The following is a 27314-nucleotide window of genomic DNA, read 5'->3' on the forward strand; positions in this document are numbered from 1 at the left end:
TACCTGAACTGCTCGCAACACGGAGGTGATGCCCTGACAGAATATCTCTGAAGCAGCTCAGGAAAGGATTTTAATTTGTATTTTGAAAAAAAAAAAAAAAAAAAAAACATGCAAAGTCCTAGGCTTTTATATTTTCTGCACAACATGGTGTAAGTCAATATGTTAGACACTTAGAATGGATGCTAAGTTAGTAAGATTCAGTTTTACTTATATCCCTGTCAATCACTGCTATAACAGGTTGAGATTTAGGCTTTTAGTAAATGTCTAAAAACATTTCAAAATTCTTAATTATATACAAATTAAATATCTAAAGGCAGAATTCATTTATGTGGTCCATATTGACAATTTAGATGCATTTTCAACAAAAAACCTACACTCTATGACAAACACCAAGCAGTTAAATGCTAAGGTCTAGTTCTGCTGCACTATCCACTCCTCCTGCACAGGTTGCCATCATTAGGCAAACATCTTTCAGCTGCATCAACTCTGGAAAGCACTCCCTCTGGATGATTGAATGAATGAGGACTAATTAGCATCCTTATTTACTAATCATTAGGCAATCTCAAATATGTCCCCCCACCACACACACACACACGCACACAATTAAGAGTGTATATCTTAAAATAAGAGCATTAACACCAGGGCTCTAGTTATCTCCATTGCTGAATTGATATCCCTGATGGGACATGACTGTGCACTAGTATAACCTTATAATCCTCAGCCACACATTGTCAAACAGGTAACCTAATGTTGTTTTAAACCAAGTTTGCACAGTTTGATGAAATGGTGGTGTGTGCTGGGCCTAAGATGAGGAGCTTCATTATGTCCAATTAAATATTGCCTTTTTTTTGCTGTTGCATATTACCAACCATGATCCAGTACCCTAACCCTTTACATTACCCACCGCCTATAGAAGCGGCCACATTTTGTCACAATGTTATTGCTGTTGTACATTGAGCAATTCTTAAAAAAAAAAAAAAAAAGAGGCACCTATCACTAAGAAGCTAACGTAACTACTGTAAGTTTCTTTGCCAACTTGATCCTTTCACAAACAGCAATTTAAGAGTCACTAAATCATAAGCCTCAATTGTTCTAATGCGCTACTCCTCACCTCCTTATATTGTATCTTTAGATTAGCTGCAGGTGTTGAAATACACTCAGCAGTTAGCTGTACCTGCTAAAACACGAAAACTATTTTCTGACGTGCACTTAGTGCAGCTGTTTGTCCTTTCTAGCCTCCCAGCATGTTCCTCCATCCCAATCTGAGCCCCCCTACGATCATCCTGCTGAGCAGGCAGATGGTGCATGAATGTCCTTTCTCACCTGGCCACTCTAATTCATGCAAAAATCACACATACAGTATACAAAGAAATCCCACTAACTGTAGTTCCAGGTCGTTCTTCTCCTGAGGCAGAAACTTGTAGAGGGCGATGTACGTGTGAAGGGAGTGAACCTCTACTCGCTTTGGAGTCTGGCGACAATAAACATGAGATTAAAACGAGTCATGAAATTTGTCTTTGCGTAGAACCAAGAGAAGAAAAGAGAGACTAAGATGGACTCACAGAGAACGCTTATTCTAATAAAAATAAGCTGAAAGAAGAGAAGAATGCTGACTACACACCTTCAGGCTGACCCTGTCCTCTGAATCAGCCTTCTCACTTTCAGGAGGGGTGAGCACTGGAAAGACAGACACATAAAAAGAGACAAAAAGGAAAAGGGGAAAGATAAAGGGAAGGATAGACAATATCAAAGGTCACATGTAAGAAACGGACAGCGGAAAGAGGAAAAGTGCAAAGTAAAGGGAGAAAGACGAGCTAGTGAGAGAGAAAGACGAGAGAGAGAGAGAGCTTGTGACACTTTTTGACCAAGAGCAGCAAGGCAGAAGTGAAGGTCAGGTACTGTAAAGTGGTGGCAGAACAAACAGAGATGATCTTTTCTCCTGGGAGTAGAGAGCGAAAGGGAAAAGTACTGTCTATACAAAAAAAACTACAGCTCTATATTGTAAATGATATTACTGCAACATGGTACTTTAACTTTTTGGTATTTAGTTTATTGTACCTCTTTACCAGACACATGTATGACTGTATAAAAAGAAACTCTAATTAAGGCTCGTTGATGTGCGTTCCCTTTTGTACAAAAAACCAAGAAGCTTTATTGTCATTATGTGTTATCATAATGACATTTTTGATGAGGCAGACACCGGCTTAGGATGCACACAATTACACATAACATGCAGAATCAACAAGACAATCTTTCCATTTTGACATAATCTTTTTAAAAAAAAAAACACAAACAGACAAACAGTTGACTGCACTGGCCAACAACAACACCCCCAGAGGGGCTAAAGCGTGCATGGTGTCCTTAGCAGCCAATCGATTAATTTTCAAGTCAAAAACTCAGACTGCAGCCTACAATATTGTGCATTAAATTTAATTGCAGAATTGTGCAATCAACCAATCAATTAAGCAAACAACCAAAGGGAAATTATTTAATAGTAACTGTTCATTCATGCATGTCGCCCATTAATTCAGACTTCTACAACACACCATCCTGGTCATGTTGCTCCTTCGGCATTTTTCACTTTTATATTTCTCGTTGTTTTGTACCTAGTTTTTGGGGGTATGAAAAGTAACCATCTGTCACAAACAAATGGCAATTGTTACTCAACTTGAGGATGATTTATCAAATTAGTGAAGTGGCAAACTGAGTTGAATACCTATTTTGTCGATACAAGGAAGGCTGAACATATTCTGACCAAGTTGGAAAGTGGTTTGTTCTTTTGAGCTTTTAAACTGTGTCTGTCATGTAATATACTGACTTTGGATATGTTGGCAATCCTTTTGGAAACACCAGACTTAGGGTATGGATCTGCATTCCCTTATCGATTACTCGCAGAGACTGATATTTACATTTAATAATGTAAATATAGTTAGTTCAGCAACGAACACACAGAGTGTGCGACTGTGTATGATGAATGTTTATTGCAGCAAGGCTAGAAATAAATATTTTGAACTTGTTAATAGAGAAACTGTTACAGGCAGGTTAAGGATTTGCCAAAAACTAAGCTTGAAAATCCAAAAAACAAATCTCTAATCAGTGCACCTCTTGTAAAAAGTGAGTTTTGCTTAGATTTCTAGAAAACGTCATTAAAGATGGCACAGAATTAGCAGATATATGTGCAAACTGGACTTACTTCCTGGAATATTTTCCTCTTCTGCAATGGGTTGGTTTTCTAGTTTACCTTGCAGTGTCTCTGCCTTGGATATAAAAAAAAAAACAAAGTCAGCAACATTTCCCTTTAATGTCAACTTTAATTTAAATGGCCTACCTGCTGTCTATTTTATACCTCATGACAAGGAGATTCGGAGATACTTCCAAAGCTGGAGCGACTCATCTGAGCCAATGACGTCCCGTAGCGCAGTGCCTCATACACAGGGTCAACGATGACATTGTCTGTCTCTGAACACAGCCAGACAAATGAAACAGCATTAGTGAGATATTCCAGTTGTTTGCCACAGTGACAAATCATCCAGAGGTGTCATCACTCACCCTGGGCAGCCGGAGCCTCCTTCACTATACTCAGCGGATCGATGGTAAGCAGAGGAGAGCTGAAGTTTCTCTTAAAGGCTCCAGACTGAAATATCAGTAGATCAGAAGAGATGCAAGGGCAGCACAGGAGAACAGCAGAAGGGTAAATGTTACTTAATATAGACAGAAGCCAAGAATGGGTACTGTACGGGTAATGTGAAACCTTGGTGGTTTCAGTCTGTTAAATTGGGCCTGCATGTAACTCGAGAAATGGGAAAGGCTGTGAGATTGAATTATGATGAGTTTATTGCTGTAATTTAGAGCTCTTTCACATTCAACCAGCATCAAGAGAAAGGACCAGGGTCATCCTGTTTTAACCTTTAAATTCCCAGTATATGGGGAAAACAATGGACTTGAATACACCAAAAGTAACCATTAAAGTGCCTTTTTTAACAAATGGCTGAATCTAAGAAAAAAAGAGACATGTTGAAACAGAAGACTTAAAGTGGAGTCAATACCACTGTTTCCCCTACCATTCTACAAAGGGGGCGCCCTGCTAAGAAAATTGTCCGCCCCCTGGGTGTGCAGGTACTTTTAATGTGTCTCCTAAGTTAAGTTGTCTCTCCTTTACTGTCAGCTCAGGGTCACCGGTGTTCGCACGCAGGTAAACTTATATTCCAGCCAGGAGAGAGGGCGCTCAGACTCAAGACATATTTTATCTGCCTTGATAAGTATTTCTGTGTTTTGTAAACGAGCCCAATTTCTGAGAATGGCTGCACTAAAAACTTCCACCGAGTTAGGAACACTGAGTCTCTCCTGGCTGTGAAGAGAGAGTCTGGTCTGATGTGGGAACTTGGGGGTGCATTAAAGAGAAACCCTTAGAAAAGTCTGAGTAATTATCCCCGACAGAACTTGTGTTGTTTTGTCAGGAGCGCAGGATCCAATGGGATAAGTTTTTGTTGATTTCACCTTTTGCCCCGATTACTTCAATATACCGAGAACGTTTGCCTGACATAAACATGAGAATCATGACATCTGTTTAAACTCGATAATTATAAACATTAAAGCTCCATATAGCACGTTTTCAACAAGTAAACATCATCTGGTTATTTCCAGATGTCCTACAAAAATACTATTTGCTTTGACTGTCGCAAATCACCAAAAGTCTGTCTGTGGGAAGCAAAAATCCACCTTCCTGAGTCCATCCCTGAAAACAGATGGCTGCTTTATTCTTGGAAAACACATTTTTGTTGCTAGAAACCATGAATGGCTCAGAAACACACCCCAAATGTAAATTAAAATGTAATTACGTTACACTGAAAAATGTTCTAAACCCTGGCATATCTAGATTTAAAAAAAAAATCATTCAATGAAGAAATAGGAAGGAAGAGAGGCAGGTAGCCTTCAAAATATAACCATGAATAAGGATAAATGATATAGACAAAAACTTAAAAAGAGAGACAAAGATGGATAAATAGGAGAGGGGAGAGGTTAAGAGAGGCAGAAGATGGCTGCTTGTATAAAGCTGTATGCTTCTATAAATGGAAAGCTAAGTGGAAGAAAATCCTTCATAACTGCCCAAGAAAGAAGTGGTAGCATCCACCCGTCTCTCGGAAAAACAATTTTTAGGGGAAACACTGAATAATTATAAAATAAAGATATAGAAAACCCTGTTTGATGCAACATACTGAGATGTGGCATATGACAATGCTATATTTATTGCCAAACTAAAGTCTGTCATACGGCGGGGTATCCAGCATGTGATTTTTGTCTTATGAAGTAAGTCTACTAAGCTATCATCATTTGACCCAGAGGAGAATTCAATTAAATTTAGACATACTTTATTAATCCCAAAGGGAAATTAAATGTAGAAACTCATATTGTCCCGATTTCTTCAAATTGTATTTGTAGATGCTGATGGCTGGAGGCAGGACGGATCTTCTGTCTAAGGCTACGTTCACACTGCAGGTCTTAATGCTCAATTCCGATTTTTCTGCGTGTCCGTTCACATTTCCAAATATATGCGACTTGTATGTGATCTCCTTTGTGAACTGAATGCGTTCAATCTAAGTGTCCCGCATGCGCACTCGAGGACGCGAGGACGTCACACGTAGCGAGCGTCCTCAGTGTTTGCGGAAGTAAACATGAATTATAATGCTTGCGCGCATTTTGCGGTCATTAATTTATTTTCTAACCGGAGCTTTCTCTCCACTGACTGCTCTCCTCATTGTAGTCCGCTATGGGTGTCGTCTTTCTTCCCGCTTCTGCATAGCAGGACGCAGAATAGTGACATTTGTCGAGTATTAATGACGTACAGGTCGGATGAATGTGACCCGGCCGTACAGACACAGGTCGCATTTGAAAAGATCAGATACGTATCAGATTCAGGACCACATATCCAAGCGGCCTGGGTCGCATTTGAAAAAATCCGATCTGTGTTGTTCAGACTGACTTGACTGTAAAAAGATCAGATACAGGTCGCATATGGGCAAAAAAATCGGAATTGGGTCACTTCAGGCTGCAGTGTGAACGTAGCCTTAGAGCGGTTCAGAAGAAGCCTCCAACTGAAGATGTTCTTTTTATGATTAATTCTTCTTTGCACAATGATCTCCAGATGTTATAGAGGAGTTCCCAGGATAGAGCCAGCTTTCTTTATTAAGGCAAATTTATGCTTGACGCACATAGGCTCCGCGCAGAAATAAGACCCAATGTCTGCAGCATTTATGGTCCGTGCAGTTTTCCTCCAAAGTAGCACTATTCTCCTAGACTCCAGATCAGGGGTCATCAACCTTTTTGAAACAGAGAGCTACTTCATTGGTACTGTGTGCTACGAAAGGCTACCAGTACTGACCTTTGAACTAGAAGAGTCAAAGCTCATCTTAATGTTACATAAAAGTTAACCTTTTTCATGCATTTGTAAAATTTTTAAATCTACATAAATGCAAGTGTGGTTAAAAAGGAAAGGCAAAAGGATGAAATACACATTTAGATGCAGCTCACAGTTGGGTGATGCTATTGTTTTTAAACAGACCGAGGGCGCCACATGTTGTTCTTAGAGGCTACTTGGTGCCCACAGACACCAGGGGACCCCTGCTCTAGAGGGCAGTGTTGTGCTGTTTAGAAAAAAAAAACTGTTGTTTTCTTTCTTCCAAGAGTGATGGCGATTTCTATCCAGGAATTGTTAAAAATGTCTTGATCACGAATCATAATTTTCATCTTCATTTACAAACTTCGCTAGAAGGAGCGCTTCCTCGTCCGCCATGTTTTTCAGTGTGGGACAGTCTGCGTAGTTAGGAACTTTCCTATGTGGGGAGGGGAAACATTTGGCCGCACAGAGGGACATGGGAGCCAAATGACATAATATGGCCGCACGGACTTTGCAGAAGCATCAAGTAAAGTATAAACAAGGCTTTAGCCTGATGAGCTTTTTTAAGTTGTTAGCTCTGATGCTGCTATAAAAGATGATGGTAGAAGAGACCACACGCTCCATTATGTGGAGCATCTTGCTGGAAAAACCAAAAGCACCTAAACCTCCCAAAGAAGTACAGTCTGCTCTCTCTCTTGTTGTAGAGAGCTTCACTGTTACATCTCCAGTCCAGTTGGCTGTCCAGGTGAACACCAAGGTTTTTATACACCTCCACCGCCTCCACAAGGTGACACCTTTAAGCTTGACAGTGTTATATTTATGTTCGAGGCTCTAATTTTCAAGAAAGAAAAGAAATAGGTCATGTTTGCGCAAGCCATTAAACTGCAGTGATCAAACCCATTTCACAGAAACCAAATCTAAATGCAAAAGTAATACAGACCTGCTGGAGCAAACAACTGACTGAAAAAAAATATTAAAAAGACACAAATATACCATATTAATTAATAGAGAGTTTTGACTGTTTGCAACAAATAATTGCAAAAAATATCAATATACCACCAGGATTTGTTGTCATTTGAATATTTATTTGTTAATTATTAGACGACTGTCAAACAAAAACTGTTTTTTCACCCAATTTAAATATACCAGATATTTATTTGTGTCACTTCCTGACATTGAATTTGACAAAACTGTTCCTGTTTTAGGTCAATCAGCAACGTAATTTCTATTTTCTAAATGGTAGAATGATGATAGAGATAATTTCTAATATTACTCTAATAATACTCACCTGTACACTGTGAATCGCACACTGTCTATTTCCCCTGCATTGTTTACATTGTTAACATTTCAATTGTTTACATAAATTACTGCTGCACCTTATCCTGAAACTTACTGCAATTTACTGTGATTTTTCAAGCTGTATGCAAACAGAATTTTGTTCTGTACGCACTCTGTGCATACAAAATGACAAATAAAGTGTCTAAGTCTAAGGCTAAGTCTAATTTCTCCTGACAGAACTGTTGTAATTGAGTCAGGGTTGTAGGCCGCCTTGCTCTCACACACCTTTCAGCTCTGCCTACAAATTTCCTTAGGAACTAAACTGGGCTTTGTGATGCCCACTCTAAAGCACTGACTTTGTTTTTCCTAAGCCACTTAGTAATTTGGCAGAATGCTTAGGATCATTGTCCATTTGGAAGACCCAAATGTCTTGAGATGTTGCTTCAGTATTTCACAGTATTTTATTTTTTACTTTCTACTCTCGCTGAAGACGGATGCTTTTCTTTCTCCTCTCCTTTCCTTTCCCCTCTCCCTTCCTTTCCCCTCTCCCTCCCTCCCCCGTATCTCCCCTGCTTCTACTTCTGTCAATCTTTTTGGAGCCCCTCTTTACATATCTTCCCAATTGTAAACTATGAAACTGGTCAGCTGGACTCTCACAACACAATTGATAAAAATTTCTCAACGTGAAGACTGGTCAAAGGAGAGCCCTCAAGCACTGGCGGGACATTTGCAGCTGGACAGACTGTGGACTCCTGGGAGGAGGATCGTGTTCTGTCCATTTTGATGGTCAAGGACGTTGAAAATGCATTTAAAATTGGATTTATGATAACAGGATTTCTGCGTTTTGAAGCTAACGGTTACCTGGAGTTTCAAGAAATTCCGAACTGTTTCGGCTCATGTCAAGGCTGCCTAAACTATGTGAAGGTTTATCTCGTGATATCCATACTCAGACTGAAATGCTGTGTAAGCAGAACTGCAGGCCAGCTGTAGTTCTTGAACTCACTGGCGGCATTGATAGATCTTGGAGAAGTTGGAAGCCCGGCTTTGGCAGAATGACTACAAATTTGGCTGTTTGGCTATTTGAGAAGAACCACTTAAGACTTTAAGGCAGACGGAAAAACAAGAGTCTGCCTGCCCAAAAATAAATGCTGGTATCCAAACCGGCTCCACTGCAATCTTAATTTCTCCTGGATGTTATGTTAACAAGATGTTCTGTGGCATCTGTAACCTGGAACAGAGCGCTACTGAATTGCCTGATAACGTTCCATCAAGGGAAAGGGCCACCGGGGACAGTTCACGGACATACACTAATACGCACACACACAGAGAAATACACTAAAACACACATGCATGCATACTGCCTTCACTGCGCTTTTTTCCATTTTACTCTGCTGTTTTCTGTTTTAGCTGTAGTGTCAGAAAGGTCAGATCAAAGACCTTAAGTTGTAGCTTTACAGATTTACTCAGTTTATTTTTATTTCAATGAAACAAAAATAAGTCTAGTTAATCGTAGCTCTTAATAAAGCTTGAGACAACTACTTTAGATTAGAAACCCCCAAAGATGTATTAGTCTATTTGTTAATATGAATAAAAACAATTAGTGATGAAGCTTGTGCCAGTGAAACTAAAGAAGTCTAGTCAAGGATTTACTAAGCTTATTCCTTTGTAAATGTAATGATTTTCTATTCCTATTTAATATTTCCCTCTGTAATGTCTTTGGTTCATGTACAGCACTTTGAATAATATTGTTACTGAAAAGTGCTACTTAAATAAACATGCCTTGCCTTGCCTAATGTCCTTATGATGCCACCTACTTTGTGAAGTGACCGAGCAAACAACTCACAAAATATTATGCTGGAACCTCCGCACTTCACACTAGGAATATTGTTTTTTGTAAAGGTTTCATTAAAATCTAACAATGGCCATTGTGGCAAAACACATAAACCACAGGGCATCACTCTGAAAGTTCAGGTCTTGTACCTTTTTATATTTCAAAACTGTAATCAGGATTTTGCTGTTGCCTTTGGTATAAGGGTGATTTCTTCTCTGAGTGACCTTACAGCCCTTATTAGTGGAGGACTTTTTAGTGACACTTTCGTATGAGCTTCATGCAGCATTTTCACAAGGTCTTGAGCTTTTGTCCTGGATTGATTCACACATTTTTTTGCACCAAACCACATTCATCTTTGGGACGCAGTAATAGTCTCCCCCCTGAACATTATGATGAAAATATGGTGTTTATGCTTGTATATAATTGTTAGAATAGATGAATTTCGCACCTTTAGCATCTCAAAACCTTGCCTAAGGACTCAGATACTCCAGGATTCTGGAGGTTTACAATATCTTCCTGATATCATGTCAGATTTCTCTTGATGTTCCCATGATGTCACACAAGGAAGAAGTGTGTGTGGGTGGGTGGGTTGCTTTAAAAGACATCCACAAATGGACCTCTATTTAATTCAAATGTTTTGAATTATTCTAGCAGAAGCTTAAAATTCATGACACCATTATCTGGCCTTTCTCACACTGTTTAAAGGAACAATAATCTTTTCAGTTGGTTTATGTACTATTCTAAATTTCAGAAAAGATACAAAAAATCTGTTTATTCTGCCATTTAGAAAATATGAATATTCTTTTCTAATTTCAAAAACTGAGAATTTTTTTTGTCATTTTAAATAGTGTATGCAAATATCTAGTTTCAAATGATTAGATCCCTATATATTCATGTTTGTTCATTAGGTTAAAACTGGTCTTCTTATAAGTGATACTGAGATCAACATATAGAAGGTCATCCCTCACAATCTGCTGTCTGTCAGTCTGCTTCACCTAAAAGAACTGCTATATTTAATTTGGAATAAATTGTTATATCATATTGAAAAGGGTTAAGCATTTTGTCAGAGTGACACGTTATTCTGCCTGTTACTAGGGATGCACGATATATCGGCATTAACATAGGTATCGGCCAATGTTTGTAATTTTTTTTTTTTATTGGTATCGGCCCCGTAAGTAAAACAGGGCCGATCCTAACAACCACTGTTTATTTCCAATATAGCGTGTGACAGTGATGCATCGCAGCCAGGATTGTTTTTTTTTTTTAAATGAAGCAGAGATAAAAAAATAAGCAGTGTGCAAGTCTAGACCATAACCCACATAAAAAAAAATTATTTAGCATTGTTTTCAATCGGTACAAACTTTTACATATTTTGACCATCGCAGAAACGTAAATATGTGTGTGTATACACATTGATAAATATCGGTTATTGAACATAACAGCAATATTAATATGGAAATATTGAAAGCGGCTCAAATTTCCATATCGCTGCATCCCTACCTGGTACTAAAGTTTCAGTCTGCTTCGCATGGGTTAATGCACAAAACAACAGGGTTTAACAGTTTCTAACCAAATTAATGAAAATAGGATTTTAATTTACTGACAGATCAACTTTTAACAGTTTAGTAACAGCACTACATTGTTATAGCACTGATTTTAATATTTCTTGTGCACATATCTATACATCATGGCAGGTATTAGCTTTCTTTGTCCTTTTTGTTTTTACCGATATTAATAAATGAAGTCTTTCTCAGAAAGAACGGCACAAAAGCCTGCCTCCTACACCTAAAAGATGCTAAAGTAAATAAAAGGTAAGCCAGGCCTTTGCGAAGAAACATTATCTCCTGCAATGTCAACAGAAGATCATGAGCTCAATAAATTAGATATTATTGCTCCAGTGTTTTATTTGAGGACATTCGGGAAAAGCACACACCTGCTCCCAAGTATGCTTCTACCCCTTTTCTTCACAATAAAAAGGTAATAATTGCCATTGGCATTTCTTCATCTGAGCCTTTCGGCTTATGGACTGTAGGTGGAAAGTACTCAAGCTGAGCTGGGTCTGGACGTGGATTTGTCCCGTTTTAACCTTTCGAAACCGTTCATCATCTAACAGGGACTAGTCAGCCTCTTATCACCTAATACGGTATACACAAGTCACTTCTGCTGACATCCACGTCCCAAAATATGCATATTTAAAGTGTTTTACAGATAATATAAATTCTATTACTATATATTTTCGTTACTTACATTTCAGTATTAATATGCACTGCTGGAAATAGATGTAATTTGGCTCTGTCTTTCAAACTAAACATCAGTCGGTACAAATCTGGATCTTAATGCCTTTAAAATCAGATTTTTAAGCAATAAAAAAATAGTTTATAACAACAGCACATGCCTGAGATAAAATTATAAATAATTGTGTTTAATACTGGCACAAATGTGCTCTTTTTTTTCAAACAGAAAGCTTGTAATGTTGGTTAGTTTGTTTTATTTTTTCCCTTTCCGTCACTGTTCTGTTGTATTTCAGTATCATAAACTTCATAGATTAGATCACATTTTAACTGTTAGATAATAAGAACAGAGTGAGGATGTGTGTGTGTGTGTGTGTGTGTGTGTGTGTGTGTGTGTGTGTGTGTGTGTGTGTGTGTGTGTGTGTGTGTGTGTGAAGCTTTACTGCAATAGCAGTGATTTTTTTGTGCAATGCTCAGCACTCCCAGGTCCCCAATAAAAGTATATTACACCTTAATGCTTAATTAACATTGATTACTGAACAGATTTCATGATTCTAGAGTCATTCAAAAGTGCTTGATTCTGGAGATATTCTGAAGTTCATAATCAGCACGTAAACTGAAAACGAGCAAAGGGTGGTGAAGTAATAAAGAGCTGTGAAAAGGCACCTGCCCTTCAGCAGAGTTTTTTTCCTTTGTATTTTTTATGTCATGCTAACATGTTTCAGTCAGCTTATCCAACAGGTTTTAATAACCAGAGTAAAAACAATAATCAAGTTTTCAAATAACGATCCATTTACTAAGAGAAAAGAGCTAACCCAACTAACTAAGTGAGTGCTCCTCAAAGTGAACGCAATAATGGTGGCATCACTGTTGGTAGCAACGACCATCAATTATTTTTGATAACTGCCAATAAATCTTACCTCCCTGTGGAAGCAAAAGAGGTCTTTGAGGCCAATTGTTTGTACAATGGCCTTTTAAACTAGAGTTTAGTCATGCTAAGCTGATCTATAACCAGACTGTGCTCCCATTGGCCTGATTTAGTTTCAGCTTCCTCAAGGACTTTGAAGCCCCAACTAATTATATGAGTTTGTGGCATTATTTTCACCAAAAAACAATTTTCCACTGCATAACAATTCCTTTTTCTAAATTTCTAAATTTCAGCTGTGTATTTTGTCCATATCTCAAAAATTGCCACTGAAACAATAACGTTAATTATAATATCCACAAATTCTTGAAGTGTTTCAATCCAAAAACTTTAATTTATATGCATAAATGGTGGCTAAAACTCTCTCTAGTTAAAATAAAAAAGGCTAATCCATGCTTTGGTGAGTGTGCGGTGATCGAAAAGGACACTGGATTGGTAAGAGCAAGCACATCCTCGAGGGACGGTGTTCGCCTCAAACACAGCAAATTTCACACTGAATTAGGCAGACCAGCTGGTACAGAGAGATATTGATTTTCCAGCAAAGTTTAGAGGGGAGGTAGGAAATGTTGCGTCCACACGAGTGACAGGAAAAGAGAGAGAAGCAGTGTGTAAGTAAATAAGCAGAAAGGTTGTGCAGACAAAATGCGGGAATGTAACCATGTGAAATTCACTACGACTAGACTCAGCCTTTTTCTTCTGATAAGGCATGGCATATACTGTAGAAGGGAGAAAAAATGACTCCTCTTTCATAAATTTTTAGTCAATCCATGTTCTAATTATACCGCCACCTTTTTGTCTTTGCTGGTTTGCAGAGGGTTTTATTCTCATTCTACAAGCCAGGGATTTTGGGACTGGGCATATTACCAGGGCTAGAGGCTGTGCCAAATGACTCAGAGAGACACTCACAGCATCCAGATGCTGTTTAATTCTGCTGACGCAGAGCATTCTTAATTTGTGTCCTCTCTCCAAGGAATGTCCACATTCCCAGTACATTTTAGAAACAATTACAGTAAATCTAATTAATTATGTGACTTTTTTTGCTCTGGGTAAAGCACAACGCTAGGAGCAACCGAAATACAGCGAACCTTATATAAATAATCAGACCAAAATAGTCAATTAAGCATTCTGAGCTAATAAACTGTCCCTAGTGTAGCATTTCCTTGCACAGCACAGAAACGTATATAAAATCTTTTATGCCACATTTTTAATAAACTAAAAGCTGTAGAGTTAGAAGATATAAAAGTTTAGAAGTGTATATTGATACATAAGCAGCCCCTCTTTCCTCTATAAACCAATGCTTTTTCCCTTATTTCTTTCATTATTTAGTAAAAAGATGCAGTCATGCTCCTTGTCAATTTCCTGTGTTTTAGGCAATTTTCTTCAACAGTTATTTTATATATTCCACATTATGAGACACATGACACTGCAGAGTATGCAGCACAGTGCATATTTCATCAATGAGGAGGCTTTCCAGTGTGAGGGGTTTTAGGCAGTGGCATTAGACAAACCCCTGACCCTTCAAATGTCTGTACATAAGTCAACTAGAGTTGCATCCCATTGCATCCCATTACATACCCAACAGGTGATGGCAAATGTTTATCCAACTAAGACAGTGCTGTATTGACTATTTAGCCTCTAGAGCAGGGCATGCTGAGACTCCAGCAGATGCAAAGCACGACTAAAGACATAATCCCCCATTATAGTGAAAAGTTGGTCATCCAGAGCAATAAAGTCACCCATCCATTCTGATTGTGTTTTTTTAATGGCACAGACTTTTCTTGAAAAGTATTTCCCTTCTTTAGAGTTTTTCTGTAAAGTATGTTGTTTCCACCCATTTATTTCTGAAGTTAGCTGTGGGCACTTGTTAATTTGTTCATACATCTCTTTCACAAACGTGTTGAGAAATATCTCATCTGCAAAGTTTGCAGCTGGCAGCTGAACAGCTTTCATTTTCTGTTTAAGACCAGTTCTGAACCGCAGACGTGACAGCAGCACTGACTGCACCTTCCAGTGCAATGCCTCACAGTATGATTTGGTTTTAACAGGTCATTGCTTTTACAGTACAGCTGATTTAAAACCCAGAGAGTGCAAACACGACAGGTAGCAGAGGTTTAGTAGCACACAGCTAATCCAATGCCAATTATTCAAAACTGCTTCAATTGGGACTCTATAATCCAAAACTTCTACAGTTTCTGTTTTTCTTTTTTACAATTTGGGACCACAGACAGAATCAGACAAAAAATATTAATGCTAAATTCAGGGTTTAACTAAAAACGCAAGAAAAACATCCTCACTATCCATTAGGGCTGCCCAATTTCACCAGAGCATGACCTTGCAACATTATTGTTTAATATGGCAATGATCTGTGACAGTAAACCCCCGTTTTTAATCACCCTTCTTTCTTTTACATCATCAGGACAACCCTACCCCTCTCTATGAGCTTTAGCATCTTAAACGCTAAAATCAACATCAGATTTAATCATCTAGGGCAGTTAAAGACCATCCAACTGGCCAAATATATAACTGGCATGTCGGACATGCAACAAACAGCACTTTAAATGTAATAGCCAACCAAATGCTGTATCATACAGGTCCTTTGTGACTACTTTATTGCTCTCATTCATACTGCAATGATGATTGGGATTTGATATTTTGTGCAACTCTAGCATCCATCGCAGCACTTTTATTGATTCCAGATTTATTCTCTAGTTGTCACACATACATCGATTTCTCTTGGCAAACACCGCGTCTCCTGATCTGAATTCTCTTACCTTGCCATTACACGCCTGCTGAGAGAGCTCAGAGGAACACCAGAGGTGGGCTGCCATCTTACAGGCTTTACAACGCAGGCCCTGCTTGGAATTCCCTGGATACACAACAATTGGCAGGCTTTAAATCAAACACTTTCTGCTTAAGGCTACGGTCAGTCAGATAATAAATTGCACAGAGAACTTCTGGTAACAGTTGCTAATTGGTGTACCTTGGATCATATGATTGCATCGCTGGCAGCTGGTGGGCCTACGGAAGACATGCTCCTGGAAGCAGTGGGTTTTGACTGGTTGCATTGGCTGGACCTGAGACTTTGGCTGGCTCTTTGACGTCCTGGACAGCGAAGGGCTGATAGAGGGGGAATGTGACGACAAGGAAGGGTTGGGACTGACTGATGGCGATAGAGAGGGCGACTGCTCATGAGTCAGAGGGGATTCAGAGGAGGGAGGAGATGATCGAGGTGGTGGCACGGTGATGATGGCCGTGGTCAGCCGAGATTCGCCGTTGCTCCGCTGGAAAAAGTTATCCACACTCTTGCTGCGTATGACGGATTTGAGGGACAGGGAGCGCTTCAGCCGCTGCAGCTGGAAGATAGAGTGAATCTTTTTAGACAGCTGTATACAAAAAACTAGAGGCTATGTATCAGTGATTAATGATCTGCACATTTGGCTACACATAGAAAAGGTCCTACAGGCCACAAAACCAACCACGGAGAATCAAACACATGAGAGATGTGAGGGATAGAGCAGCAATATTAAACTTCATTACTTGTGAAAAATACCTTTAATGAGATCATATTAATAAACAAGTAAGCAGTTCTGGAAATATATATATATTTAAAAGAACAAACCTAAACTGATACATTTTGGAAGTAGAAGGGAAATCTCCTTATTCAATGCAATAACATTGTATCAATCCTGGAGGTTCCTGGATTAAGATGCAGAAACCTATTCAGGAACCAGGGTAGTTTTCTAGGGCGATTTTCTGTTCTTGGTGTGTGCACTAAAGGAACCAAGATCAGAAATCAAACCGGAGTACCAGGGTAGAAATTCAACCAATAGAACTATTGGGAAGGTAAGGTAGTTTGGATGGGCCCTAAACTAAAGGCGGAGCTATAGCGGGAGAGTTCTGACACTTTCTCACTGGTTAAATATTCCTAGTATTTTGTTACACTCATCTCTCACTTTACACTCCCCTGCGCTCCATAAAAGTTAACTTTAAATCACAAGACAGGAATTCTACATTTTCGTATGCAATTACCTTTAAACACAGCCACCCATGATGAAAAATAAAGTGTTTTACAGAACTTGGATTCAAGCGATGGATAAAATCAGCCAAACCTGTTTGTCTTAGTAGAGAACATAGTGTTCTAAAAAAGTTGCAGATCCATACTTTGATGCTGAAAATCTGAAAACCAGGGTTCGTATGATGAAAGATGCTTTCCCAGCTCAATATTTAGTCAAGCTGTTATTTCACTTTGTTTTGTTAAAAATACACCCTTATTTAGTCCTCCATCATAAGGTGCAGGTACATCAAGATCACTAGAACAGGCATTTAATGTGATAAATGGGCGTCCAGCTTGAAGGGCTATGCAGGCTTTACAATCTCTGCAAGATGAACCCTTTTACTGTCCCTGCAATGTCAAGCTAACTTCTGATCGCTTGTCTTTAGTCATCTCCTCTTTTCCTTAGATGGCAAATTTACATCCAATTTTCCACCCACTTATGTCAATACTTCTTAAAATTCATGTTGCATTAATGCTATTGAGCGTCCGACGCCTTCACTGTGTGCAGTCAGTGATGCGCAGCCAACGCTTTGTTAATCTTTGCTGCTCTTTGCCTTCACTTCTCACGTGCTCGCAACTCACTGCTCTCGGTCACAGTAAAGAGGAGCCGATAACGCTAAACAATTACAGAGACTTAGAAATTATGGGAGGGCAGAATATGGAAATAAAAACTGCAGCGGAGTCGTTCATTAAGGGAAAAGACTGGCCGCTGAGGACAAGGACGTAATGGCTTTCTGACGGTGGAGAGCAGCTCTTCAGTTTGCACTGAACTCATTAGCTGCCTGTAGAAACCACTTTGAACCGCAGAGATTTACTTATTTTAAGCATTTCTAGTTTCATGCTGTGGTTGTATTTTACATTTCTTCAATTGAAGCAATTTAGATAAACGTGTCAAGATATTTATTAACATTATTACAACCTCCTTACAGTGTTTATTGCATTTTTAAGCTTTAACATCCACCACATTAGCCATCTGCACTCACTTCACAAAGAATAATCAATAGTATTGAGCAGGTTCCTCCTCCATAAGCTCCAGATTTAAAGAATCCAATTAAATTGAGTGATGAAAAGACCCACTTTCTTCTCGTAAATGTTTTGAAGAGAAAGCTGAGTTTATGCTTTCTTTAATGGTCTTTTCTTGGCTCAACTGAAGACCCCATTCAGTAATGAGTGTTCATCTCCATTAGATCTTAAAACTGTTTGACTGTGTTGATCTTCGCATAAGTGACTGTCTGCTTTAGAAAGACTTCAAAGAAGAAAAACCTTCCTCTTCAAGCAAACTAACCTTCTAATAAAACAACAAACGTCATCTCAATGTTTTTTGTAAATGTCCTTACATATTTGAATATCGTTCTGAAACATTTCAGGTCCAGACTTCGTTTTCTCCTTACCTTCAAGCCAATGTGTCAAGATGGTTCAAATTAAAACCAAAAATAAAAATAAAAATAAAAAACTAGGAAATCTTTATTATCTAACATTTACACATGTATTAGGTTAAAATCATGGAAACAACTCAGAAGAGATAAAAAAAAAAACTTTTCTTACACTGGATTCCCTATCAGCTGTTTCCTATCAGTCACAAACCAACAATCACTTCCTACTACTTATATAAGGTCAGGTTTTACAGAGTTCACTGTAAAAACTGGCAGTTTCGGTTCTGGCTTGTTACATGTTTACTGCTTCATGGTTTTGTATAAAATCCATCTTTGGTTTTCTTTAGAGTTTTGATTTCATTTCAAGATCTATTTTCTCCATTTCACCTGATTGCTTGCCTCCCGTCTATATCTGAACCTTCTGCTATTTAAAAACCAGAGGTGGGTAGTAACTAGTTACATTTAGTCAGTTGCATTTACTTGATTAACTTTTTTAACAAAAATGTTATTTTAGGAGTAGTTTTACTGCACTGTACTTTTTACTTTTACTTGAGTCATAAATTATTACTCAAGTATTGCTACTCTTAGTTGAGTTGAATTTCTGGCTACTCTACCAACTGTGAGTAACTTCATGAATTAAGAATATACGCGTTTTAACCAAAAATGCACCAGAGACAAAAACATATAGTTTATATCAAAGTGAAACCTCTTCTTCTTACACAAGCTTTGTTATTTTAATGTTTTTTTGGAGGTCATGACATTAGAAGGTCAGATGAACATACAGTAAAGAGTGGAAAGTACTTTACTTTCAAGTTTAAAATTGCAAAGAAATATTTAGAAAATATTCTTCCTGAGTTTGGTAATTTCTAATTATGTTATTCTTTGCATAGTTTTCACTTTTGTCTTTAATAGATTTGTACATAACCTTATATGTTCGTCTGGTTACATAATTTTTTAAATATCAAATCATCATTTGTTATGATTAGACAAGGCAAGGCAAATTTATTTGTATAGCACAATTTAGTACATAGACAATGCAAAGTGCTTTACATGATTAAAATATAGGAAAATAAAGCAGAATAAAAGCAAGTAGAAATAAAATGTAGAAACAAAAAGTTACTCAGTACTTGAGTAGCTTTCTTACTGAACACTTTTTTACTCTTACTTGAGTAATTTCTTGGCAGACTACTTTTTACTGTACTTGAGTAAAAATATGTTGAAGTAGTGCTACTATTACTTGAGTACAGTTTTTGGCTACTCTACCCACCTCTGTTCAAAACATGACAGCAATATGCATTCACTGTGCCATCATGAAAACGCTAATCGCTTCATTCTCATGTCTATTCATGCAATTAATGTCTAGACACAGACCATAAAAGTACTGTGTGTAAGTATAATTTGGTGTGTTGTTTGAAAAGGAGCACAAATTTCTATCCTAATTTAGTTTATCATCAGTGTGCACAGAGATGAAACATAAAACAATAACAGCTGTCTAAGCTGCAGGGCGTCACACTGCAGAATCTCATTTATCTTTATTAACGCCAAACCTTTATGGTTATAGTTATACATGTGCAGCATTGTGTTGGGAAAGCTTCTGGTTAATTGGTGGAGTTATTTTAGCCTGTAACCTTCGCTGAAAAACAGAGCAGAAATCAAAAGCTAAATTATAATGAACTCGAGTCTCTACGATACTTCCTGATGCCCCTCTGTCTCTCTCTCTAACATTTAAAAATCTATTTATGGATCACAGAACCCGAGACCCTCCATGCTGAACTAGTGACAGCAATTAGCTGATCACAGAGCGAGTGGCGATGTATAGTTAGACTCTGGTTGGAGGAAGGCAGTGAAGAAGCGAAGAAATAAAGCATGTGTAGATCAATTTGAAGTGTGTAGGGAGGATATGTAGAGAACAGGCAAGTGGCAGGATAAATGGGAATAAAAGAGCCACCAAAATAAGCTCACCATCTCATAAACCTGTGTCAGCTTTGTTTGGAGATGTGGTGAAGGCCTAAAAATAGGTTGTTGTGGGGAACGCTTGGATAAATTAATAATCAGGAGAGGCTTTGTGGATGCTCAGATACAGTACAACACTTCCTGCCAAATATTTTTATCATCTGCTGGCAATGCTGATAGTTGAGAAGCAGCATTATAAAGAAGAGGGCTGGTTATGACAAACTAGGGCTGGACAATAATTCAGTATCAACATATATATATCTTTCGATAGACGTATATCGATGATAGAAAAAAAGGGTAAATAAAAAGTTCAATAGAATAACATTTTGCATTCTAGCCTATCATGTAGGTTAATACTATATTCATTACATCCTCCCAACCAATCACAAACGCAGACCCAGGAACGCTCCACTACCAAGCTCCACCCACTTCAGAGAGTTCAGCGAGCACGCATACTTTTTAAATTTTTTTTTTCTTCAGATTTGGTAAAAAGTTGGTTGAATAAAGGGTTGAGTTTGAATTCAGCGTTTGTGTGTTCTGTATCTAGAAATAGGTCGCTAAACAACAGCACAAAATGGCCAGGGCTGCACTTAAAATATATATTTTGAATTTGTTGATAATTATCGATATCTATTCTATCTATTTTATTGATATGCTTTTTTTCTATATCATCCAGGCCTATGACAAACTCTTAAGTCGGTAGTTTTAAATTCCTGCCATGCTGATCTTTACTCATTGAGCACATTTTTCACTTCAAATAAGACAAAATAGTTAATCTTCGATTGCCAGCATTCTGCCCTATTGTCTTGGGGGGATTTTTTTAACAAGAATTCAGAGCAAGCCTAAAACTGCGTTGTCATATTTGTTTTTTGGGTAAACAAGTAAAACGCCAATATTGCAATGAATGATTGTTGGAAAGTGTAACCAATACGCAGAGGCAACATGTCTCGATCAAAACTCCTGGTAAGGCATTTACCAGTGATATGTAGGGGACGGTTTTCAATTTGATACCTATTGTCACCCTGACATTTTTGATCGTATGTTACCTGTGTTGTGAAAGCTATAACCTGCTCTAAAAGGCTGAGATGCCAACTAGTGTTACAAACCTGTCTGCTCTTTGAAACAACAGCAGTAAAACAGTCACAACATATGGCTCTTTCATCACAAGGCTGTACTGAAAGAGCAACACGTCCAAATACGAGTTTACGAGGCTGAAACCCAGTAAGAGGGGAAGTAATAGAGTTAGGAGGAAACTTAAAGAGGATACATTTCAAAGGGACCACGATAAGGCAAACAGGATTAGAGAACGGTTTACTGAAAATGTTGCTCTGGACAATCAACCCATCGCTGGGATGGTAAATATAGGTTTTGATCCTCCATTACAGCTGCAAAACCCAGAGTACGTTCTCCCCTGTGGAAACAGAAAACATAGCCCGGCCTCAGATAAATTAAAAAATCCAGAATCACCCGCAGGGAATGTTGAACGATATGACTGTTATTGACTTTACTACAGATACTTGGAGATCACAGGTTTTCCTGGTGTTGCTGCTCAGCTTCTCTGGACAGACTTATTGATGTCTGGAGCAGAGACACAAGCATTTAAGGAGATACAACACGGCAAAAAGGAAACTGAAATTAAGTAAATTTTTCTTGAAATGAGTGCATTTTATTTGGATTTGAGCAGATTGGCAAATATGATTATTTGCCAACGGAATAAGATTTTTGCACTTAAAGTAGGAACAATACATCTCCATCATCATTTTCCAAGTGCAGAATATCTAATTATCTTATTTTAGGAGGTAGAACTACTAATCCCACTGGCAAATAGTCTAATTTACCTGCTCAAATCAATGAAAAATAGACACATTTCTAGAAAATTTTACTTACTTTTAGTTCCCTTTTTGCAGTGTAAATGGATCAGTAATTACCAAAAGCATGCTTCCATGTCATTTTACTGAATAATGCAGCTAATATGAGGGGGAATAAAGGCTGCTTGTTACTCAGTTCCTCACAGTGTCACAGAAACAGAAAAAGGCAACTGATAGGATAAGAGTTGGTCCTTTTATGCCTATACTACAACCTAAGCAGGGGTATTATTAAAAAAGTACCAGCTAGGACAGGTCAAAATGGAAACGAAACAACCCATAATGTAGCAAACTGATTTCAATAACACAAAAAGAGAAAAAACACACTATCCCAGATATGCACAGATTTATATATGACACAGAATTGATGCTGAGTGAAGTATAACATCCCATCTCTTGTGGCTTAAGGTCTCAAATTATCTTACTGAACACATTGAAGTCTGAGTATGCGTTTTGCTTTCCTCACCATGAGCTGTGCTTTAAATGAAAGGTGACGTCAATAAGCATCCATGCAGCTTGAGCATGTTTGTAAAAAGTGAACTAAATCAACCTTTTCTGTGGATGAGAAGTCATTCTACTGGTGCCCAAAATAAACGGAAAAAAACTTCTTACCAAATGAAAAGCTGTTTTACATAAATATTAGTTTTCATACTATTATCTTTTTAGTCTTTTAAACGGTATTTGTCATATTTTTTCTCAACATTTCTTTTCACTTGCCCAGAAAGTAACTCAAAAGACACCAAACAGAGGTTGAAAACGTATAACGTGTTGGATGTAGACAAAACATTGCTCCATCAGCCACCAAGCCTACAATCACGGGGCAAGATGGAGTGGTAATTTATGAGGTACAAATGGGTAAATGAACAATCAAGTTGTTTTAGAAAAGAACTAAAAGGGGGAAACTACATGATAGAACACAGATTTATATCAGAGTTTCATTTGATATTTATTTTTTCACTAATTTAACACTTGATAACTGGATGAGCTGCGTCCTGATGATTTTCTGTCTCTGATATAGTAAAAAAACTTTTCTATATCATACCAAAATGACAGACGCTGAATGAACCACAGCAAATTCTTGCATCCTCCTCTTCTTGATACAGTCACACCTCTGTGTGGCTTTAAAAGGCCTGCCTGTTGTTTCCAGGGTCGGGTTTTTTTTTCTTTTCTTTTCTTTTTTTTCTGATTTGCATTTAAGCAGACTCCAGCAGCCCACAAGCTGCCTGCTAAAGTGTGCAGCAAGAGAGGCTTTCATTTCCAAATCCGGCAGTTAAAAGGGCTTAACTGCAGAAGGAGCTCTTAGAAATCGCTGACAATCACAACGGCTCATTGATTTGCATATAATGGTAAAGTGACCGTGAATACAGCAAGTTGGTTACCCACAATCATATTTATAGCCTGTTTTATTTCCTTATTATCCTCAAAACACAGCCTGAGACTTAAACATCCATTACAGATGCTCTCCTCACAGTTTCAGGCATTCTTGTTGCAACGGCATGGCCTCAAAGAAGTATTGACATCCCTCCAAGCTTTTCACATTAGATGTTGAATTTAGAAACTTCTACGGGATTTTTGGGACTCTGTGTGTGAAAGACCTGTATTAACAGGTTTATCAAGTTCAACAAAATGTGTATGTGGATGCTTCTATACATACAAATCCTGAAAGATGTCCATTCATTTATTTTTAAGCCCTGGTCGCTATACCAAGACACCTTACTATTACATTTATATTTTTTGTTTTTTGTTTTATCTAGCCCTGCGATAGACTGGCGACCTGTCCAGGTGTACCCTGCCTCTCGCCCATGGACACTTGGAGATAGGCACCAGCACCCCTCGCGACCCCACAAGGGATAGACGTGTTAGAAAACGGATGGATGGATGTTTTATCTATTTTATCTAGAGAATTAATTTGATTCCTTATTTTCTTAGCAAAATATTTCAAGCTCAGTCAGACAGGATTGACAGGATAATTTCCAAAACACTTAAGAATCTGGTCATTGTCCCACTAGAAGGCAAACCCTCTCCCCATTCTCAAGTCTTTTATGCCCTCAAACACTGCTTGACTGTGGCTTGATGGGTTGAGTAGTCGTCTGGCAATCAAAAGGTTGTGGATTCAATTCCAGCTTCCCCTTGCCACATGTCGATGTGCCCCTTGGCAAGGCACTTAACCCCAAGTTGCCTACCGAGCTGCATCTCAGTGTATGTGTGCGTTAGTGAGAGCGATTGGGTGAATGTGGCTATAGTGTACAGTGCTTTGGGTGGTCAGCATGACTGGAAAAGCGCTATATAAGTTCAGTCCATTTACTATCTTTCTTTCCAACAATTTTAACCAGCTTCCCCGTTCCTGCTGAAGAAACGCACCTCCACAGCATGATGCTACTGCCACCTTGTTTCACCTGGAGTATAGTATATTCAGGGTAATGTGCAGTGAATTGTGGTCTCCTCTGACCCGAGCATCTTCATTCACATGCTTGCTGTGTCCCCTCTGAGGCTTTGGACTTGTGTTGTTGTTTATTTCAAAAATTGGCTTTCTTCTTGCCTCTCGTTCATAAAGGACATATTTGTGGATTGTGTGACTAATGGGTATCGTGTCAACAGATCTCTGCATGCCTTCCAGAGTTGCAATGGGCCATGCGGCTTCCTCTCTGGTTAATAGTCTACCAATGTTTCACGACAGATAGATGGTCTTGTCTGGGTCAATTTAGGGTGGCATTATATATATTTTTTTTTTTTATTATTTTTTAAAAGATTGATGAACAATTCAATTGTTTTATGACCTAACTCTGCTTTAAACAGCTTTTTCTTGACTAATGCTCTCTAGAATACCTCTCAGGCCTCTACAGAACAGCTGTTTTTATGCTGAGATTAAATTACTCCTAAATGGACTCTTTAGCACTCTTACTAGTTATGTGCCTTCTAAAGTCAATTGGCTGCACTGTTTTTTATTTAGGGGTGTCAGAATAAGAACTAACCCCTAACTTGATGTAATTTAGCATTGAGGCAGAGATTATATTCTCTTAATTGTGTATTTTCTAGCCGGAGCTTTCAGCCTTTATGTGTTTCAGATCAGACTATCACTATTCCATTCATTTATGCATGGAAATCATAAACATATCTCAGTCAGTCAGACATTATATAGACTGAGTGATGCATCCATCTGCAAACAGAGATAATAATTAAATAAACAAAAGGAGGCTGAATCCGTGTTGTTAGGAAATGTCATCTTCTCTCGTCAAGTTTACAGATAGAAGTTGGCATGTGTAAGAAGCGCTCCATAGTATTCGCTCACTAAAAAAGCTGGGATTTTATTCTGTAATGGACATGTAGCTAAATGCCAGCACTGTTGGAAAATGCAAATGAAGAATCTCTGCATTATTCACCGTTGGGCAAATACACACGTAAGACTGGTTTAATGAGCTGCAAATAACGTGGAATCATAGTAGAAAATTACAAAATGAGGCATGTTGTTTATTGTAGTCAGCGAGGGCCTGTTTTGTGTATAATTTTTACTCATCTCCCACCTGAGCATTTCTAAATAACCTTCATCTTTACAATCAAGCATTATCTAAACATCAGGGAGGTCATAATGGGAATTTAACAGTGATGGTGCAGCTGAGACAAAAAAAAAAAGAAAGAACGAGGAACTGAAGGACAGGTGGAAAAGGTCATCGGACAGCGGAAATGGAAAGAGAAAGGTGTTACATAATCTATGTGTGGGGCATAAAAATAATACAAAACTGATAAGGGGGTAAATGTGAAATGAAGGTGAGAGGCAGAGTTGGAAAGAAATGGTTTTCATCGTTGCAGTCTCATTAAAATGTCTCCGTGCTGGCCAAATATTCAGTGAACTGTGTAGAGGCCCTGGAGACTGCAGCATACCTACACCTTGCATTATCAGCAGTCACAGCCACTTCAAAGGCTTTATTAAAATTTATGTGGCGTACAACCATCATTTCATCCTCACTGAAACAACAGAAAGCACGCATGACGATTCAGGAATCTTGCAGAAACTGCCGAGATGATGAGGCAAAGCTTCAGTCTGCTGACTATTAAACAACAACCCAAGTTTCTTGTCGTCAGATTTTTCTGCATAAAACAGATGTGTAATCGCACAAAATATGCCACTTATCCAAGAACACCCTTCCCGAAAGGAAAAACTTATGGTTTTTAGGAGGTGGCGTTAGGAGATGAAGATAAAGAGACTTACAGCTACCATATGTCCAATGGCCCTGAAGAAGTAATAAAGAGAGAAAGAGATAAAGGGTTTAGCAAAGCACTTTGGAGTTCAAATATTAATTTCCATGGCTGTTAATGTAGAAAAATGTTATACCAGAACTGAGAGAACAGCTGCAATTCTTTTAAAAACAAATAAAACAGTCCTGGAAGGCAGTCTCTTTGTCCCAGCCTTATCAAATCTGCAAGTGCCATTAAAACACAAAGCTAAGGCTTTTTTTTTAAGTCCTGAACAAGTGCGTCTTTTTTGGAAAATCTTGGCATTAAACTAAAAGATCAGTTCAAATTGACATTCATGTTGCAAAACAAGCATTTTCACCCCTCATCCACATGTAAGAAATTATTTAGATGGAAATACAAATACAATTATGTTTTTCTGTAAGTATTTTTTTTAATATCAAGATTTAGAAAGTTATGGTTCCTAAAAGTCTAATTTGTTTATATATCATTAGTGTGGTTTAAATTGATTTTAATCAGATGCTGGAGAAAGTTCTCCCATCAGTATTTTTAAAGCAGAAAAGGCTCTTTTATTATGTTAACCCTGTCTTCCAGCCTAAAGTGGGCGTAACACTCACTGATTGCATACAAAGCTTTTCCGATTAAATTATCACTCCCTGTTGGCTCTTGTCTTATCACCGTGTTTTACACTTTATCTATTTGTTAGTAAACAAAGCACTTTTTGTGTATAGTAATCCATAACAAGACCGTTTGACCGGAAGTATGATATTGCTCAAGCGGGCAGTGAGTAAACATGGAGAAGCAATGGAGCCGAATGAGTCAGCACCGTCCAGCGGGGGTGTGAAAAGAAAGAGGTTCGGTAATCTGGGACCCTGTAGATCAGGTTGGTCTTCGACCACACAGAGCTGTCTCTTCACTGTGAGGCATTGCAGGACGGTAGACTGGCTCTTAAAGTAGCTGCATCAATTGTCGCCATCTCGCTTGCTGATCGTTTTACAGTAATGCCGGCAGACTGCACAACAATGTACATGTCTGCTGATCGCGGCCGGTGCAAAGTTCTTTTCAGGCTCAAAAAGGACTAGTAAACACTATCAGGACAAAAGCTTGCCGTATATTATTTCATTTGAAGAATATATGTTTTCTGTGTTTTTTTTAAATGGTCAATATAAGTGACGAGGCCCCTTTAAACAAGAGGATATGGTGGGAGACTGCCTTTCGA

At 38.3% G+C, this 27314-nt stretch overlaps 1 protein-coding gene across 5 annotated transcripts in view; it reads right to left on the minus strand.

The window, feature by feature from the left end:
* Positions 1-27314, minus strand: part of LOC105939973 (SH3 and cysteine-rich domain-containing protein 2) — a 47990-nt gene that overhangs the window by 16045 nt on the left and 4631 nt on the right. For 3 of the 5 annotated variants that reach the window (XM_021308518.2, XM_021308517.2, XM_012882388.3), the window contains 7 exons: positions 15640-16012; positions 15431-15525; positions 3550-3634; positions 3347-3459; positions 3194-3257; positions 1622-1677; positions 1383-1471 (listed from right to left, as the gene is read on the minus strand). In XM_021308518.2, coding sequence (XP_021164193.2) covers positions 1383-1471; positions 1622-1677; positions 3194-3257; positions 3347-3459; positions 3550-3634; positions 15431-15525; positions 15640-16012 — 875 coding nt within the window. The remainder of the gene's footprint in view (positions 1-1382; positions 1472-1621; positions 1678-3193; positions 3258-3346; positions 3460-3549; positions 3635-15430; positions 15526-15639; positions 16013-27314) is intronic. The other 2 variants (XR_002426801.2, XR_002426800.2) reach the window with 1 other exon arrangement.

This window comes from Fundulus heteroclitus, chromosome 10 (assembly GCF_011125445.2).
Source record: "Fundulus heteroclitus isolate FHET01 chromosome 10, MU-UCD_Fhet_4.1, whole genome shotgun sequence".
NCBI lineage: Eukaryota > Metazoa > Chordata > Actinopteri > Cyprinodontiformes > Fundulidae > Fundulus > Fundulus heteroclitus.